Source organism: Poecilia formosa, unplaced genomic scaffold (genome assembly GCF_000485575.1).
Source record: "Poecilia formosa unplaced genomic scaffold, Poecilia_formosa-5.1.2 Scaffold54, whole genome shotgun sequence".
In the NCBI taxonomy this organism is placed as follows: domain Eukaryota; kingdom Metazoa; phylum Chordata; class Actinopteri; order Cyprinodontiformes; family Poeciliidae; genus Poecilia; species Poecilia formosa.
In genome coordinates this window covers 1,148,622-1,167,998 of record NW_006799993.1, presented here as the reverse complement: position 1 = coordinate 1,167,998, position 19,377 = coordinate 1,148,622, and the positions used below count along the sequence as shown (strand labels likewise).

At 38.0% G+C, this 19,377-nt stretch overlaps 1 protein-coding gene across 1 annotated transcript; it reads right to left on the bottom strand.

The window, feature by feature from the left end:
- Positions 1-7,423: 7,423 nt before the first annotated feature.
- On the bottom strand, positions 7,424-15,269 carry osr1 (odd-skipped related transcription factor 1). Its single transcript, XM_007553082.2, has 3 exons — positions 14,970-15,269; positions 8,740-9,450; positions 7,424-8,103 (listed from the first exon to the last, which is right to left on the bottom strand). Exons 2-3 carry the CDS (start codon positions 9,420-9,422, stop codon positions 7,971-7,973), a joined length of 816 nt encoding a protein of 271 aa, XP_007553144.1. The 5' UTR covers positions 9,423-9,450; positions 14,970-15,269; the 3' UTR covers positions 7,424-7,970.
- Positions 15,270-19,377: the final 4,108 nt, after the last annotated feature.

Below are 19,377 nucleotides of genomic sequence, written 5' to 3'. Positions count from 1 at the left end.
TCTGACAAAACTATTTCATGCAAAGAGTTTGCTTTTGATCTTTATTACTGCCCATTTTATGGAGTGGCCCACTGCAGAAAGCAGTAATGTTACCTCTGGGATGCCTAAATGCCTCACTGGTATTTCAGAGGTTAAAAGGTAAATGCAGGCTGTATTTTAATGCAAACACTAATTTCAAACATTCCTTCACAATGTTCCTATCTGCATCCCTGTTACAGTATTCCCATGCCCAGCGCTTGCATTAAAGATCCATTACCTTTGACTACAGTATTTAACTTAGTTGCTTGACGTTGAAAAATATTTACTCAGTTACATTGAAAAGTTTATGTCTGAGTATTTACTAGAGTTTGCAATCAGCTCATCTAAGAAATGATTTAAAGTCACTTTTTAAGCTCAAACACCTGAAACTGCAAAGCAGTCTAGGTTCACAGTTTCAGTTTAGAAATGAACGTCAGTAAATAAATTGCAACATTAATGTCCTGCCTGAAAAAAAAATACAAAAGGTCTACCATGTCTTTTGGTGGCATTCACTGCTTGTGGCTCTGAGGCATCTGAGTTGGATGGGAGCGTTCTGGGAATGAACCAGTGTTCCATATTTTAGTTGGATGAAATGGATTAAAGAGGAAAAGGAGCATCCAGCTTGTTGTCAGCAACAAGTTCCACAGCCAGGATCAGTGATGATGGGTTCCATGAGTGGAAAGCCCATTTCCACTTCTATGATGACAGCATTGATGCAGAACATGTCACGGTTCTAGCTTGCTTTTTTGTTTTGTCATTTCTCTGCAGAGCTGCCGTTTCCTGGAAAGGTTGGGGATGCTCTATTCGCTGGACAACGTCCTTTTTGTCCTGCACTCCGGCATACACATCTACTTATCAGTCTTCCAGGTCAAGCCATCATTCTGCCTTTATTTTTTCCTTAAGGTGAGGAAAATGATCTTCATCCAAGATTAAATGTCTTTCAGGTTGTCTTTTTAACTCATTTGAAGCAAAACTAGCTTGAATTAGCAAAATGAACTATTGACCATCAGCACATTAATTAAGCCAATGTTCAGTGTTCACTTTACAGATATGCCTTTCTAACCCAAATACAGACTCTGCGCTTCACCTGAATTTGTGTTCTAAACAATATTTGTCTTATCCTCGTGGTGTTTGGGTTGTTTTAGTTTTTCTGTGTTTGCATTTTTACTTTCTTTAGAAGTGATAAGCCGCAGTTTTTGATTCTTCTTTAGATCCGTCTTTTTTCTTTTGTTGTTTAGGCTAAGTCTGTTCACTTCTTGCATTTAACCATTCTTTGTCCAATTAGAATAATGTTTTGTGCATTTGTTTACTTCTCCATCACTTGTGCCATCTCTCTCCCTCAGCCTGCAGAGCTGGTCCTCTCTCACACATGCACCCGATTACCAATCGGCTACCTGTTCCTTGTCAGTAATCAAGCTTCTTTATTTAAGAACTGGTCTCGCTCACTACTGGAATTTTCTGTTGCTCCCTGTTCCTGACAGAATGTCTTGAGAGTCTTTGTTTAATGGAGAGAGACGGTCCAAATCCTATGGCTGTTTTCCATCTTGGCGCCATGATGTAGAATCTGTTACTTGCTCAACATGGCCAATTTAATCAAATGATTCTCATTCAAACACACTCATGGCCTGAATGTGTATGCATGTCAGATACTTGTCCCACGGAAGGCTTGGTGTAAATATTTCTCGAATGTCATCATTTATACAGTGTTATGAAATTAAAAATCTCCACAATGTAGGGGAAGCTACAAAAGAGCATGAAAACCCTCAAACGGAAGGCTGCTGTTAAAGGTCTGAGACGATTTATAACAAGCTAAATAACACAAAATAATTCCGCTGTAGAATTTACCCAACTTTTTTTTTAGGATTTATTTGAAAATTTGTCCAATGTTAGAGCTGGAAAGCATACAGATCGGAATATTTGGCACGTTGATAATCCATATGTTTGAGAAGTGATGAAAATTGAGCACTTGACATCAAATTGGTCTTCCAAAGTACTTATATTTTTTTTCTCAGTTTGAGAAAAAATATAAGTAGACCTTTGCAGATGGTTGAAAGGCTTATTTTTGAAACTGCTGTGTTTATACCTTTTTGTGGATGAATTGTCAAAAGCCAAATATTATCCACTGATCTCAGGATAACAGTTGGCTTTTTAGCTTGTAAAGATCTCAGCAGCCACCGCCTTGCTTTAATGCAACGCAGCTGCAGGTTGTTGTGTCATTACGAGACCCCAGCAGTGGCGAGAGTCACTACGTGCTCTGTGCCATTATCCCTGTATAACTGTGGGTGAGGAGGCCAGTGGCCATGTGGAAATGATTTTCATCAAGACCTGCTTTCACCTTCCTGGTCTGCTCTGATGCTGCTGTAAAACAACTGTAATGGAGATGGGGAGCAGAGGGGAGGGGGGGCTTCTTTCCTCTTTCCTCCCTCACTGGAGGTAGCCAGGGAGGCCAGTTCAGTTCAGCTCTATATCTGTCAGTTCACGGTGCGTTCATCCTGCCACCTTCCAACTCAACTGCCGGGTGGAAGCCATAAAAGTGTCAGTGAACCAGAGTGACATCTACTGTGTACAGCACCACCTTCAGAGCGCTGCGGAGGCTTCCAGCCCTTCCTAAATCCCCTGGTGAGGACAGTAGCAGTGAATGACATTTCCCCCAAGCCCAGAGGACAGAGAGGTAAATTCAAGGCCAGCGGGAAAGCCGTTCCCTCTATTGTCATACAACACAGGCAGTAAACGTAGAGTCTGACAGCTTTCAATTATTTTTATGTGTTATGCAAAAAATAAATAAATAAATATAAAAAATCCAAGCTGTAACAACTGGATGATTTAGATATATTATGAAATAAGGACCAAAGCAAGCCAAAGAGAAACAACCAGTGAAGCCAGAATGTTTTTAGAAACTCCATTTAGTCCTGGCAAATCATTCATCTGCAGCTATTTGGCATCATCTGTATTTACTGACCTTCACTCGCTATTTTGATTTACTTTGATTCTTCACAACTTGTGCTCCCTGATGCCTTTTATAGATGCACCAGACATATCAGCTCCCAAAGCCTATAACTTTGTACTGAGTTTGGATGTTTAGGTGAGATTTTTTTTAAGGTCTATTTATTGTTTTTTTTTTTTTTTTTTTTTTTCAAAGCACACCTGCATTTTCATGGTTGTTTTTAAATTCCTTTAGCCACTGAGCATTCTTGAAGATATATGTAACCAAAATCTGCACCATCTGTAGCTAAACAAAATGTGGTCTAAAAGTAAAAATTTCATACATTCCTGCAAATCAAGTTTTAAATGCAACCATGTGGCCAAGCTCGACACATAAATCAGGAACTGAAGTAATAAACTGTGTTACGAGCACTTTGTCAAAATTTGGTGAGCTGACCGGCTGCACAGAAGATCCGATGCAGAATAATTCCAGTGATCAGAATTCTTAAAAAGGTTAAAAATTAGAATTCATGAAGAAAATGTTCAATATTTTAAAAAGTAGATATTTGATCTGTGTCTCTCGTGATATCTAGCAGTTGTCCTGTCAGTGCCCACCTGTACACCTAAGATGGGACATAGATTAAATAATTTCCTTCCTGTACTTCTGTATTATAGCAAATATTTTGAAAATGTCTTCCTACTTACCACTGTTCTCTGCATGTGAACTAAGCTTCCTGTCTAAATGTGGTTTCTGTGACTTTCACAACAAAAACAAACAAAACTATCATGCACAACAGATACCATGTTCAAATCTTGACCTTCCAATGTGGAGTTTGCCTGTCGATCCCTATGCATATGTGAATTTACTCCAACAGTAAGACCACATGTATGAATCGTGGGTTGCTTACTCTGGGCTGATTGATTGAAAGGTGTGATGGTTGTTTTACATGGTTCTCATCCCCAATGATGAACTTGTGACCTAAAATGGATCCAACTGGTTTTAAGCCTAAACATAGGGGTGTAAGATCAATTGCCACCAAACTGAGAGTTTGAAAGAAAATTATAGAGGGGAAATAAATAAACAAACAAGGTGAAATTTGACACAATTAAATATGAACTTATTCTGCAACTGTCATCCTCCTATTTTTGGACCAACTAAGACTCATGCTAAGCTGAGCTATGTCACCTATGAAAGTTTCCAAATCTATATTTAGGCTGCTTCCCTTCACACTGATAAAACTTATGTTTGAGCTCGACAGCGTATACTGCCATGCTGTTGAAAAGGGCAGTTTGAACTGATTTATGATTTCTAGACACGTAAAAGAACAGTTTTCCATTGTAGCAGGGCTGATGGCTTGCATTTAAAGCATTTTAGTACCGCTTTCCAGGGCCTCTTAAATAGGCTGCCCGGCTATGTGGATAATCACTACATTTACAAAGACAAGACCATCAAAAGGCAACGTGTTTCTCTCAACAATGCTCTTTGTTCCCAGCCGTCTCGGTACTTAAAAGTCTGCAGCTTTGGCAGCAGTAGCACAAGTGGACAAAGAAGAAGTCCCTTCAGTAGTACCCAAATCAACAACCACCAACAAGTCACGTCCACAACCCTCTGCTGGCTTCAGCTGTCCACTTGTGTTTGTGTCTCTGGCTACTCAGGGACTCGATGACAGACTGATGAGTTCCTGACTACAAGAGAAACGGTGTGTGGGTCGGCCATCCGTTCAGCTCTTCTCCTTCCCCTCAACAAGCAGCTTTCTTCCTGCATGACGCACTAAACACGTTGAGCGCACAAAGACACACATTGCATTCAATTACTATGAACGCTGAGTGAAACGAGGTCAAAGATGGTAGATGATGTGCAGATCTGGTTGGGTCATCTGTCTGATCACACCCTCCAAGGCTGAGGGATACGGCCTCTCGTTAACCTTTGCCCTTGAAGAGTTAACTTCAAGTTTATCTTGTTCAGGTCGGTCTTTGTTTCCCCAAGTCAAGCTACCCAAAAGGTCCTTCAAGTTCATTTTCCTGGTGAAAGTTAACAGAGAGATGGCTGAACTTCTGAAAACAGTTCAGTGATCTCTTTTCAGGAAAACAACAAAAGGCTTGCAATAGTTCAAAAAATATTGTTTGAGAATTGGAAACAGGAGAAAGAAGGTCTGAAGCTGGACACCAGGAGAGGAAAGGTGTTGCATCCCTCCTCTTTTAATAGTGGAAGCAAACGGCTGAATAAAAAAGTCCTGTGGATTCATTTTCTGGGTATGGTGGGACTTCTTGAAGAGGAAGATATGTCACAATAAAGGCCCAAAATGCAGATAAACCAGGCTACGAACGTAGGACTGGTGTGATAATGTGCCTGCTTCTATATATTTGAAAATAATTTTACACCCTATGAGTTTCATTTCCATTTGTCATTTGCATGAGACCAAATCAGATTTGAATTTGGACTTTTATCGGTCTATTGAACTGTTTGTTAGTGAATGTTGTCTCTACTATTTTCCAAGCTGCTTGTTATTGCATTGAAATAAATCATTTGTTGTCATCTTATACTGCGCTCTTTTGCAAATAGACAATCATAGTAGTAGCATGAAAACTGAGAACTTTTTAGAGCATTAACATAAACATGATAGAATTAGACACATCAGCAGTAGTTCTAGATACTTTCTGTGCTTTAAGTACGTTTTCCGAAACAGAACACAAGATCAAGCACTCTGCAAAAATAAGTCAAATAAAAATAATTATTGTATTTCAAATTTTCCTCTCTTGTCCAAGCCCTTTAGAACATACATTACCTTTTGTGCTTCGTATTGTTTCTGCAACATTTATTTGAATACAGGATTTAAATGTTTTGCATATTGTTGCATTGTCATATCATTTACATTTTACAGTCAAACTCGTGTTTCTGGGTATGGAGTTCTAGGTTAGTGCAGATCCATATTTTGCTAACAGGTTTTTAGGTTGAGTTTTTAGCATGGAAATATTTATTAAATCCAAAGGAAGGAGCTTGAAATGGTACACTGCATGAGTGGTGTCAATATTTTCTGGATGTTTGAACTTGACAGTGTTTCTTTTTGGAGTAACCTGAATTGTGTGCAACTCACTGCTGTAAGTTCAAGTAATTTTCTCTTTATAAAATAACAACTCATATGAATTTATAGATATGAAAGTTAAGTTTTTGCTCCTGGAAGCAGCAACACAGTGTGATTATTGGCATTCTTGACTTACTATAAGATGATCCTGTGCTCGTATCTCAGCTTGGGGTCCCATGCAGGCCTGTATAGAGAAAAAGGATAGGCACAATCTGGTTTCCTCCTTTTTGCCCAATGGTCAAACTGTTAACCATATCTGTGGAGGTAAACAAGTTATTTTGCAAATGCAATATTACCATGCAAACATTTTTTTCAAACACTTTGAGATTATTATATAAACCGTAACCCAACCAATAGTGAGCCTTTGCTCATTAGTGCCTGGTTTTGGATGCCCACTGGAGAACCATGTTATTTATAGTTGTAGAAATGTGCCATTTTATCTTTCTCTGTGACTATTGTATTTGCAAATAAAGGTAAAATAACATTACAGGTATCAAAGATACCTGTAATGTATCTTTACATTACAGGTATGTAATGTAAAGATACATTACATAAAACTTCTACTGGTTTGAACTGTTCCCCATGGACAGACCCCAGGTTATAGCACTTGACTTCAGCGTGAATTGATTCTACAATACTAATTTTAAAAAAAGCTAAAAAAAAAAGCTAAAGAGAAAAAAAAAATCTTAGATTTGTTTTATTAAACTGCAGGATAACTTTTCTATACGTTTTGTCAGCACAAAACTGATTTCATGTGGAAAGATACATGTGATAAACACAATGAAGGAGTCAAAGCTGCAAATGGAGGCGGAGGAGGGACGGGTGAAGAGGTGAGCCACACATAAAAGGGTCAATCATGTGCTCTGATGGAGTAAATATCATTTTACTGTTTGCAGATTTCATGTTACATTATGAGATGTATTTTGGTGTTGAGTTCAACTGAAGCAGTTTTACAAGGAAGATTTTTTATTTTAAAATGGGAAATATGAGAATGCTTTGTTCTAAAAAATGACAAGGAAGCAGTTGTTAAACCCCTTAATGTATTTCTGAACTACAGCACACAGTAGTATCTTGGAGAAGCTACATAAATGTAGTTTTGTTGTTATTGTGTATTATTTTCTTTTACCAACATATTATATAAAGCTTGGATTATTTACAAAGTGATTGTGATCAAAAATGGTTATTTTACAAGTTATCACTTTTGCGCTTTGTTTTCCGAGGTGGGGTTGCTGAGGCTCCAGAAGATGCATCTCTCTCCTCTAACGGAAGATGCTAACATCTGGTTAAAGGTTCAACATCATCAAATAAAACATGCTATTGTGAGCATTAATACTGGACCTTTACATGAAGTCATGAGTGGCTATCTAAGATCATTTAAATGATGAACACAGCCAACCTGATACAGTAAAATATTTTATTTAGAAATGATTATTCATTTAAAAAATAAGTTTAGGAAATCCAGTGATATATGTCAATAATTAATAATCAGGTTAAAGTGCAAAAATACAATTTGATATAATGCATCTGTACAAAAATAACATTGGAATGTGATATTTGTGTGTCGTTAACATGGCTTCTAGAAACATATCTTGCATACATGCAGAGTCCATCTTTAGGTTATAAGCTTCGGAACAAAACATTTGTGCTGAGCAGCCTCAGGAGGTTTGTTATTTTATTTTGAGGTCCATTTCACATTCCACACATCCACTGAGTTCGCTGCCAAATCAGGCACGGATAGCCCAACGCACAGTCTTTATTAAGGCTTATTTCTGCATTATTTCTACGGAGAATCAGCTGCTGGAACATTTCTTCCTTGAGGAATGTTCACACTGAAAGCTGCGCCTCCAACGGCTGAGATGAGAAAAGAGAGAAAATATCTTTGGCGGTTGTCTTTGGTTGTGTTGTTTTTCCAGTGTTCCCGGTCCCTTTCCCTGCTGCTGCAGTGAATCACTTCATCTTGGCTGGCTTCAGTTCCTTGACTTGCATGTGTAATGTTTTGTGGACAGCCAACGTCCTGGACTGACAGAATCCTTTTCCGCACTCTTGACATTTGAAGGGCTTTTCTTTGGAATGGATGTATCTGCAGCGGGAAACAACAAGGCACAATATTATGCTACAGGAAGGCTTCCAAGCAAAGTCAGTCTTTTTTTTCTTTTTTTTTTAACATTTCACCATAAAGTCAAAGACATACATTTATATGATGTAGCATCTACACAAGCAGTAGTTAATTCATGGCAGCTACCACGGGTGACCTACATTCACAGATGCCTTTGTAGACGTGTCATCAAATATTTCTCTTCACGTGGCCAGCAGCCATATTTAGAAAGCGTTTAATTTGGATTGAAAAAAACAGACAAAGAAACTGTTAGGACTGCACTTTAAATAGAAATGTCTTTGGTAGAGTTGAGACGAGGTTAATTTAGGTTTTTTATGGACGACACTTTGAATGTTTTGTACGTGTAGTTTTCCGTGTACAAGTTCAACTTATGCTATAAATCTTCTAATCATTGCAGGAAGTGTCTTGTTTTTGTCTCTCTGCTGTCAAAAGCGAGGATGATTTAATGGCTTATTTTTAACCCCATACCTGCAAGTCATCACTCTTTCAACAAGACTGAGAAAAAAAAAATACTGGATTTGACTGGCTCACATTTTTGTAAAAGCCGCAGTGCCTTTGGAATGAGAACAAGGTGTTTCATCGATAAAGCATTTTTCTAACCTGTGGTCCCTGAGGTGGTCCTGTCTTCTGAAGGCCTTGTGGCAGATGTCGCAGGTGTACGGCCTCTCGTCTGTGTGCGTCCTCTCGTGGATCAAGAGGTTGTAGGATTTCGTAAAATGTCGTCCACAAAACTTGCAGACGAATTCCTTCTTGGTCTTAGAGGGCAGTCTGCCTCGGCTGGACTTACGCTCAGGTGAGGACAGTTTGGTCACATCCAGCAGGCAGCCCAGGCTGGCCGAGGTCTGGTGTTGAGATGATACCTGCGCTGCAGCAGCAGCAGCAGCAGCAGCACCCGTCATGCTCAGGTCCTCCACCTTCAGATGGTCCTCTTGCGTCGCTGCTGCTGCCAGGTTGGCAAAGTCAAAGCGTGGTTTGCTCTTGGAGCTTTGCATCAATCCTGCTGTGTCCAGCTTTGGCTGCAGGAGGTGGGGAAATATGGGGATGGAGGCCATGGAGGAGAACTGAGGAGGCAGCTTGGAGAATGTGCAGCGGGGGAAGGCCAGAGGTTGATAGCCGAGGGTCCACTGGTGAAGATGGATGGCGTGAAGAGCACTGAAGCTGTAGATGCTCTGAAAATGATCGGCTGGCAGCTGGAGACCCGAGGACGTCTGGATGAGGGAGCAGTTGGCCAGCTGAAGGGATGGGTGAAGAGGAACGGGAGCTGGTAGAGTCTTGCTGCCCATGGCTGCTACTGCAAATCCCGCAGGCAGTCTGATAAACACAGAGAACCAGAATGAAAATAAATAAACATGTTGCTCATTACAACCGAGTCCAAACAATAAACCAACAAAACATCATTTTCACTGACAGATCTTTGAAAGTAGATCAGCTATCAGGCCTTGGTCTAGCTGAATCCTTAGACCTCTGGAGGACCCACTCTGTCTGATAAGCCCACAGAGACAATAACTGACACCCCACAGCTGCATTTTATCCTGTGTCCAACATCCATTATTTATGGGAATAAAAATTCTTGGCTTGTAGGAACACAATCAGTAGCAATAAAGTAGTGGTTTTCTGTATGACTTTATCTTTCTGTTACATCTTTACAGAGGAATTTGGACCTGCTCTTCTTTCCAGTGTTGCTTCAGTTCATTAATGTTTGCAGTCATTTCTTTTGGTAGTTTTTAATCACTCAAAGCAGCATTTTATTCAGTTTTTTGGTCAGGGCTTTAATTGGGCCATTGCACTGCCTCAAATTATTTAATTTTTATGAGATTGTTTTGTCTGTTGGGTCCAAGCTTCAGCAGTGGGACACATCATGTCACATTTCACACTAGAATACTTTGGCATCCAGAGAGGTTTATGGTTGATTGGCATGTATCAGAAAAAAAACAAAAAAAAAGTTCCTGAAACTCTAAAATTTGTGTGAAGATAAACTTTGGTCTTAACAGTGAAGAATAATAATAAATGGGTAAACCAAGATTTATCACCTTGACTGTGAATACGCTTCATTTTTTTTAATGGAATATTCGAGACCAATGTCTCTGTGAATGAAAATATAGAACCACTGCCAACGTTTGTGCATACTCCCGAAGCTATGTGTGGGTGTTTCCTGGTCCCAGAAACATGCCCAGGGCTGTTGAGGGCAGAGAGAGAGAATGACAGCATTCAGCCACAGAAATACCTGCGAGCTGTTACATCAGGTTTGATAAGCTAGAGTAACAATAGACAATAATGTTGCTTTGTCTGAGGCAGATGATGATGGACGTGAGCCGCCAAGCAGCAGCAGCTTCAGGTTTTTAGGGCACGAGCCACACCTTGGCCCAACGTCGCTCACATCAAACCCGCTTACAGACATGCGGCTGCTGTTCTGAGTTTGTGAAAGTGTCCTGACTGAAGGAAGGACAGGTCGACTTTTATGTGAATGAAATTCAAAGAAAGATATCTGGATGAACGCATAAAGTTTTCCATGATTTTACAATCTGAATGTTGAAAATCTGTGGTCATGCCGTGTTACAGTACAGTTTTAAATGCTACTGTCGTTTTGCACGTTTTAAAGCGATTCTGCGTTCACAAATACATGCTTACTATCGCTAATGTCTCACACAAAGGTGGTGCTAGTTTTAATGTTTGTGAAAGTTCTAGTTATCCATAAACGTAGACGAGAAAAGCTATAAGGATGAGGCACCTTAGAAAAGACTTCACTATTTATATAATTACCGAAAAAAAAAAAAATCCCTGTATTGCTTGTATATAAACTGCTATTTGCTTTTATTTTTTTGTTTTCTTTAGCCTTTACTTCCTGTTTTATTCAGAGTGAAATTCATGAGTGTCACGATTGAGAAATTATCTCTAATAACAGAGATATAATAAATGTCTGTGAGCATACTTGCTTCATTTCTTGAAAGTTACAAAATCTGTTATTTCTTATTGGCTTCTAGTCTGTCAGCAAAATAAACAAAATGTCTGTAAAATCGTGTTTTTTACGTCTTTTCTGAAGTCCTCTTAATGACAGTAAATATCACAAGAGGCTTGCTCTTTGTCATCTGTAGCTAAACTTGGCAGTGTCAGCTCCTATGGAACCACCTACTCCAGCAAACTTTTTTTAAAATCATATATAGAACATATTTTATCACAAAAGTGAAAACATTTTCTTAAAAAAAAAAAAAAAAAGTAGTTTTATACTTTTAGGCCCTTTTATTTATTTTCTTCATGTTATGACATCAGTATTTTGGTGACACTTTAATGAAAAGCAGCTTTTTAAAATCTAAACTATGATTTAACTAATTTAGTACATGGAAAAGCAAGTCAGTAGATCAGAAAGTGAAATAAAGAGCTAATAATAATATACATATCTAAGCTATAGTGTATTTCAGTAAAAAAATAAATACATCAGCCTGTAGCTTAATAAGCAAGCAAATAAAACTTAAAATGGCACAGAAGGTAATTGAGAAATCAGTAAAATACATTAGTCAAAAGTAAATTTAAATGAGGAAATAAATAGTAATCAATTAAGTCCCTAATAAATAAATAGGTCAGCTACCCAGTTTTATAGGTAGCTAAATAGTGAAATAAATAACAAGTGATGTCATTATATCATTAAGTAAAGTAAGGTAATTTTATTTATATAGCACATTTTCAGCAACAAGGCAATTCAAAGTGCTTAAATAACTAAACATAAATAAGTCAATAAAAAAGGTAAATAACTTGTTAAATGTGCAATTAGGTAAATAATTTAAAAAATAACAGTGACTTTCACTGTTTTCTGTATTGTTCACGGGGAACAACTGAATGCAGGTGTCATGATCTGTGTGTTTATCAACAACCCCACCTCATGAGAGAAGGGAATTTTCATCACATACACAAAGAAGGAAAGCTATTATTTTGCATCACATGTGTGTTTATAGAGAACATAAGAGACTTTGTCTAAAACGCCTTAGAGACGAAATTATCACGCTTTCATCAGAATGTTGGATATATATTTATATTGCTACTCAAATAACATTATAAATTTTGATGAACCAGAACAGATTCATTAGGGATGAAATGCATATTTCAAAACTGAAATAAAATGTTTGAAAAAAATATTTTCTAATTAGACATATTTTATGTTAAGCACATTTTCTCCTAATAATGACATATTTTCTTGAACAGTTTCATACAGTTAGTTCCTTTTTTTTCTTGCTCCAATTCTACTGATACAGAAACTAAAGATCATTTTACAAAGCAGGTGTCGGATAAAGGAAGACAATCTAATTTCAGTCAATGACTTCTATTACTAAACCCTAAAAGTTGCTGACCGTGTCAAGCTGATAGAAGAAGTTCTGGTGTTTAAAAAAAAATATGGTTCCTTCAGTATTTATAAATATAAAAAGCTGAACTTCTAAAAAGTAAAATAAATAAAAAAATATGGGAATTTGTTAAGGCTACTCCTCAGAATATTTGTCAAAAATAAAAAGCACATGAAACAATTAATTCCACCTTATTGGGTTAGAACTATCATGAGTTTTATTATTAAATGAATATATTTTTATATTTGAAATCTGGGGGCATATAATTTAATTCATAAAAAAAAATGTGTATGTGATTTAAAAAAAAAAGTGGAAACAAAAACAATGAGAATCTTCCAGAATTAGCCAGACATCGCAGATATTTGAAAGAGCTGAACTGAAGGAGGCCCCTCCTGAAACTGCAGCAAAGGTTGCTAATGAGGAGAAGAGGTGCTCAAACAGCCCCCCCGCCGGCTCCTCCTTTCTGATCACCATGCAGAAGTAATTGACTTTTATGCTGGAGGTCATTAGAGGAGATAAGTCCCCTGCTCCTGTTAACCCTTCTGCATCTGCAGGGGCCCCCAAGGTGTCGAACGGCCCCCCCTCTGTTCGGTCCGGACTGTGAGATTCAGCGCCTTAGAGGGCTTTGCAGTGGGATGCTGCTTCTCACCTTCACCTCAACACACCAAGAGGAGAAGACCCGCAGGACTCCTCCTGCTGATGGATTTGTTTCACTCTGCTGCAATAATTTACATTTTAACACATTTAGGAAAACAAAAAAGTGAAAACCAAAGGGGTAAAAAGAAACCATGTACGAGTTTTGCCTGTCTCTTTAAATGTTTGATTAAACCCAAAGGCACATAAATTTACAGCTAAGAATGAGTAGTTTTCTCTAATGTCTCGTTCTCTTTATTCCTTTCAGTTTATGTGGGAATTATAAAGTTTTATGTACAAGCGTGAAACACTAAACATTTTTAAAGCACCCTGCATGAGGATAACATCCGAAATTAAATGAGGGTTCCAGTTCGAGGCCTGTTGGAGTTTGTTCTCTCAGCTAGATGGAAAAAAAGTAGACTCGGAGGTGAGCCCAGAAAGTCTGTGAAAGTGTGTCTTTTTTATTTTTATTTTTTTCTGCCGTAACAATGCATTAACTTTGCAGAGGAGCTCTGATGCCTATGAAGCTGCAGCAATGATTTATAAAAGTTGTGGACGTTATATCACAGATGATGAATGGCTGCGTGTTTGGAGAACGCGGCGTCCTCATGCACTCGGTAAGAGCACAATTTCTTTACTGCACTCTGAAGAATAAACACCTGTCAGCAGGAAACTGTAAACCCAGACCTCTCTCATGAACTTTAGATTCAGTGAAATGTTAAAACCAGAATTTCTGAAATTCTAGGTTAAGATTTACTTACTGTACTTTGGACAACAACAACAACAACAATAAAAAAAACTACACAGAAGAACTTTACTTGGTAAAGATCTGATTTGCTCCAAGTGAAAAAAAAAAAAAGCTGATAAACTTCAAACATAAGTAGAATAGTTGCAAATTTGACAATGAAACCAATATAAGACAATAGAAAGGAAGCAAAAACAGAGTGAATTACTCAGTTCTGAACATTTTCATAGCAAATTTCTTTATATATTCTGAATTGAATTATTTGTCTGAAGTGGAATTTTGATTTGACTTTTATTACAATGCACTGATCTGGGATGTTGGTACTGAGACTTTAAATGAACAGCTTAATGTTACAAAACACCATATGGCACATTTGTTATTACAAATACCGAGTTCCATTGTTACAAAAAAAAAAAAAAAAAAAAGTTTTTAAAAGAGCCTTCTAAGGGAGAGCAAACTGAGTGCAGGAAGCGTGACTTCTACCAAAGTAGTGGCTGATTCTGAGTTAAGTTAGAAGCTTTTAACTTGAGATAAATCACAGTTTGGTCGTTGGAGCCGTGAGATTTCTCCCCGCAAAGACAGCTTTACATGCATCTAAACTTAATTAGACCCCATGTGTGGTTTGGTGGAGCAGTGTGATTAATCTGTTGATGAGGCCGGACGGAGTGAAGGTGTCAGAAAGTATCTACAGAAATGTTTATTCAGAGAAGCAGCATCTTTTTTTTTTTTTTTTTTTTTTTTTTTTTGCTTTTGGACCTCATTAAACAAGGATTTCATCAATTTAAAACAGCGCGTTGTATCCGGTTTTTGCAAACATATACCTTAAATTGACAATTGCTATTAAAATGTGTTGGAAATAAATGATATCGCAAGTGAAATTAACACATTTCATGTAAAAATAAAGAATTCAAACGCTTTAAAAAATGAAAAAGAAACTATTTTGAGCATCAGTAAAAGCCATGCAGTCACAAGAAGGCGAAACACCTGTTGCGCTTCAAGTCAATAAGGAAATAACTATGTTAAAAAAAATAAATAAATACAATTCTAATAATAAAACTTGCGACCAAAAACAGTTACTTAACATTATTAAAATAATAATAAAAATTATATAAAAAACTTACCAATAAAATTTGAGTTTTATAGGTTTTCTCCCGCCGGACGTTCTGAACGTGAAAGCCCGCCGCGTAGCAGTCTGAACCGGGACGGAGGCGTTAATGTGTCGGCTGGGGCAGCAGCATGTTCCGGCTGCCTTAATCTGTTCTGCTCTGGTCTGATCTGGGCTCAGATGTTCAGGCACTGTGGTGTTCACGTCTCTGCGTACTGCCGCACTGTTCTGCGCGCTCTTCTCTTCTCAGCCGCCTCTTTATCTCAGCCCACAGTCCGACACCTCCTGGCACGTCACACAGCCAGCCCATAACCGCAGCACCGCTCTGGAGAGCATGCACAGCTGGACAATGAGAAGATGTGGCCCTATGTGATGGGGTGGTTCTTTATTCGGCCATCAGGGTGCGCACACGCTTCTGGACTCATCCAAAGTGACTGATGGAAACTTGGGGTAACTGATAAATACTTAGCGTCTTAAGGCTTTTTTTTTTTTTTTTTTAATAAGTTTTTATATCTCTGCTTGTCCCACTGCAGCTCATACCACGTGTGTCCATATGCATTTATAATGTTCTGGTCATTTTAATCACTTGTACTTACATCAGCACAGCGCACGTCCAGGTCTCCACAAGCAAAAATGTTTGAGAATAACGACCCCTGTAGGCCTCACATGTTACTACAGCAGGACTCTGCAGATAAAAAAATAAAAAATAAAAAAATATTTAATTTTGATTCTTTCAAAGAAGCTTCATTAGGAAGGATGGCCAAATTAATGAATTTGACTCTCTGTATTATAATTTTAAAAAAATCAAGCCTTAAGCTAACTTTAGCAAGGCAATATCTTTAACTGCTCATTAGTGCAGCACTCTTGATGTAGTCAGTCCAAAATTTCATCAGTATTTGATCTGAAACACTCAGACACACACTTAATAATAATAGTTGTTACAGTGAATCAACACTCTATCTGCAAACAACAAAGAAATTCAAAACAGAGTCAAGTAAAAATAATTCATCACCTTTCAAATTTATTGTAATAAAGCAAGGCTCTCAATCTGAAACAGTTCTGCAGGCTCATCGGAACAAATTAGAATATAATTGAAAATTAGATTTATTTCAATAATTTAAATGAAAGAGGCAAACTGGTATAGATGTACCAGACACAGAGTTATATGTTTCAAGTGTCTATTCCAGGGATGTCAAACTCCAGTCCTCAAGGGCCCCTGTCCTCCAGTTTTAGATGTGTCACAGGTACAAAACGCTGGAATGAAATGGCTTAATTACCTCCTTCTTGTGTAGGTAAGTGCTCCAGCGCCTTGCTAATAACCTAATTATTCTATTCAGGTGTGGTGCAGCAGAGCCACATCTAAAAGTTGTAGGGCAGTGACCCTTGAGGACTGGAGTTTGACACCTGTGGTCTATTCCTTTAAATGTGGATATGTTTAGCCTACAATCAAGTAAAAGCAAGAATTCAGTTTTAATATGTGAATATTATAACTTACCTCTATTATTGACTCTGTGTCTCTCAGCTTCCTCTTGACAATACTCAATAGATTCACTGTGGAGTTCCAGTCAGACCAGTTTGCTCCTCAATCAGACACAGTGATATCGCAGTCATTAAAATAGTTATTGGTGTCGTTGGGAGTGTGGGTTCGCCTACACTCCCAATGGAAAATGACAAACATTTCCATACAGTTTGTCAACAGAGGTAACCATGAAGTGCTCTGAAACATCCTGGTAGACGACTTCACTTAATTAATACAATATAGCACAGTCACACCATTAGATGGCATAGCTCAAATAATCACTTACTATATAGAAACTTCCCTCAGTGTCTCAAGGTTACAGTTGCCATATTTCTACCACAGTTTTTCCTTTCACTCAACTTTCTACTCTTGGTAGAAAAAGAGTAGAAACTCTACTACTCAACTTTCTACTCTTGGTAGAAAGTTGAGTACAGCACTTTTTGAATACCAAACATCAGCAATGACATTTAGTGACTTATTTTTATTTTTATTTTTTGCAGTGTATGTCAATGACTGCTGTACAATAGTCAAGACATCACTCTTCCCCATGATTTTGCAGACAACAACGCAATATTTCTGCATAAAATTTAAAACTTAAATTCTCTCTTTCATTAGGTGGGAGCCAAATCAATAAAATTATCAGAAGTTAGCATCCGCAACATATCCTTTTATTACATTTTATCTTATGGAACTGAATGACAAAAATAAACTATTATTACTACTACTATGACTATCATAAATTGCCATGCAGCTAAACATTTTTATGGCAGTTTTGGAAACCTATATTGAGCTCAAAATAAACTTTAGATTAAAAATGTAATTAATGAAAACATATTCTGATTCATTTTACAGCTTAAAGTAGCTAGTAAGCAGTTTTAACATAATTCAAAGTTATTTCTGCTAAAAAGACAAAATCCAAAATCCAGGCCAATTTCAGAGGAAAATCACACTCTTAAAAATTCTGCATTATAAAATATTTTTGTAATTTTATAATGCATTCGACAGAGAGCTTTTGGGATAATGGCTTTACCCAATGGTAAAATGACTCTCCTGTTTGTTATCCAACTTTGATCCACTTTTTAAGGTTCTGTTTGGAAAACCTCCAGCACAGCGCTGATGTGACGCTAAGAAAAGCTCTTTTTCACTCTGATGGTTTCACTTAGTTACAATGTAGAAACCATGTAACCCAGGCAGCGAATTCTTGGAACGAAACACGAGGCACCTATATATTTTATTTAGAACAGATGAAAGTTCTGAAATGTTTGCGCAAAGTGGCGCTGCAACGATGCTGAGAGATAAACTGTTTTAAATGTTGCAGGAAAATGAAACACAGGGACCTTCTTGGAATCTTGGATAAGATGATCAGGTGTATTGGAATGCCCAAGCTGGAAAATAAAGCTTTAAAATATTATGGAAGTCACAATATTGGAACGTTTAACAAAGGCAGGTGAGATAATTGAGTGAAGATCATGCCACCTGGTGGAGGAGTTTTACTACACCAGCTTTAGTCTGCTATTGACCTGGTTGAACTGAAATGTGATTTTCATTAAGTAAAATTCTGTTATACCCGTTAAAACTTTTATTGATTCTGTCCAGTCTGCAGCTTTTTGCTACATTATGAAATCAACTGTGAATCAAATCATCCAGCCTGTCCATATTTACCTCCAAACTCCTATTTCTCCTTCAGTTATGTCCCGTCTACACATTACCGTCTGATAATTGTCCCTCAGCAGACTCATTGGTTTTTAGTTTTCAAAGTGCATAGTCTAGTTTCTCTCATCCTCACTTGTCCCTGCTACTGAGTCTGTTTAGAGCTGCAGGTTTCTATCATACTCATTTCTGTTGAACTTTCTTTTTTTCTGAGAGATTTAAAAGAAAAAATAAATTTAGTCCAATAAACACAGTGTTCATGATGGCTGGTTGGAAGCATTCTGATTAATCTGAAGCTTCTGATCATTTCACAACAATGAGATAAAACAGCTGGTGTAACTTCATATTGTTGCTCAACAATCAGCCCCTTAAGAAGCAGTTGCTCAGTGTTAGATGAAGGAAGCTCAGCTACAAGCTTGTTGCCCATCACCATTATCCTATCTGAACTCAGACTGAAAGACAGCGTGACAGCTGAACAAACTACCAGAGACGGTCTCCCTCTGATGAGTGCTCTGCTCCTCTCGGTGCCACAGCTTACCTGACTTGCTTCGGTTCTTGTGTTTGAGTCCAGGCCAGTGCACTCTGAGAACGTGTAATTTTATGATCACATGAAACCACAGAGGGTGGTTGTTCGTAGAAACCAAAACACTGTTGACTCACGCTGCAACTATTTGGGATTGGAGCTGCTTTTGATTTAGACAAAATTAGGCCTGCGTGCAGGTGCTCTTTTGTGCATGCAAGTGTGTGTGTTCAACACGTACTTAAAGACGGCACACTACCGCGGGCTCAGGGTTTATTCCTCTATGATTTCAGCATTCCTGCAGTAACCGCTGCTGCTGGAGAGCAGGTTTTTATTGCTTTAGAACTATTTTACACTGTTCTCAGGATCACAATGTGGAGGTTTAATTTGAGGAGTTCTATATGTGCGCTGGAGCGCTGCACTATAATGTGCAAGTAGCTGCCAAGACCATCATGTGTTTGCTGTGGGTGTTTTTTGATGGGGGAGCATTATTAAAGGTGATGGCAAGAGGTGAGCTGGTTTACAGCATCCTAAGAAACCCGAGAAATGGAAAAGTAAATGGTAAGATAAACAGAACACAAGCAATTCCAAGTCAAATGTACATTGTTACCTGAAGTAGGTTTGATGACCAAAGTGTCGATTTGTGACAGTAAAGGTGGCATCTCACATTTATAAATGGTTCATTGCAATGAGAAATTATCTGCGCTTTGACAAGGTGTGAGAAAAGATTTTGAC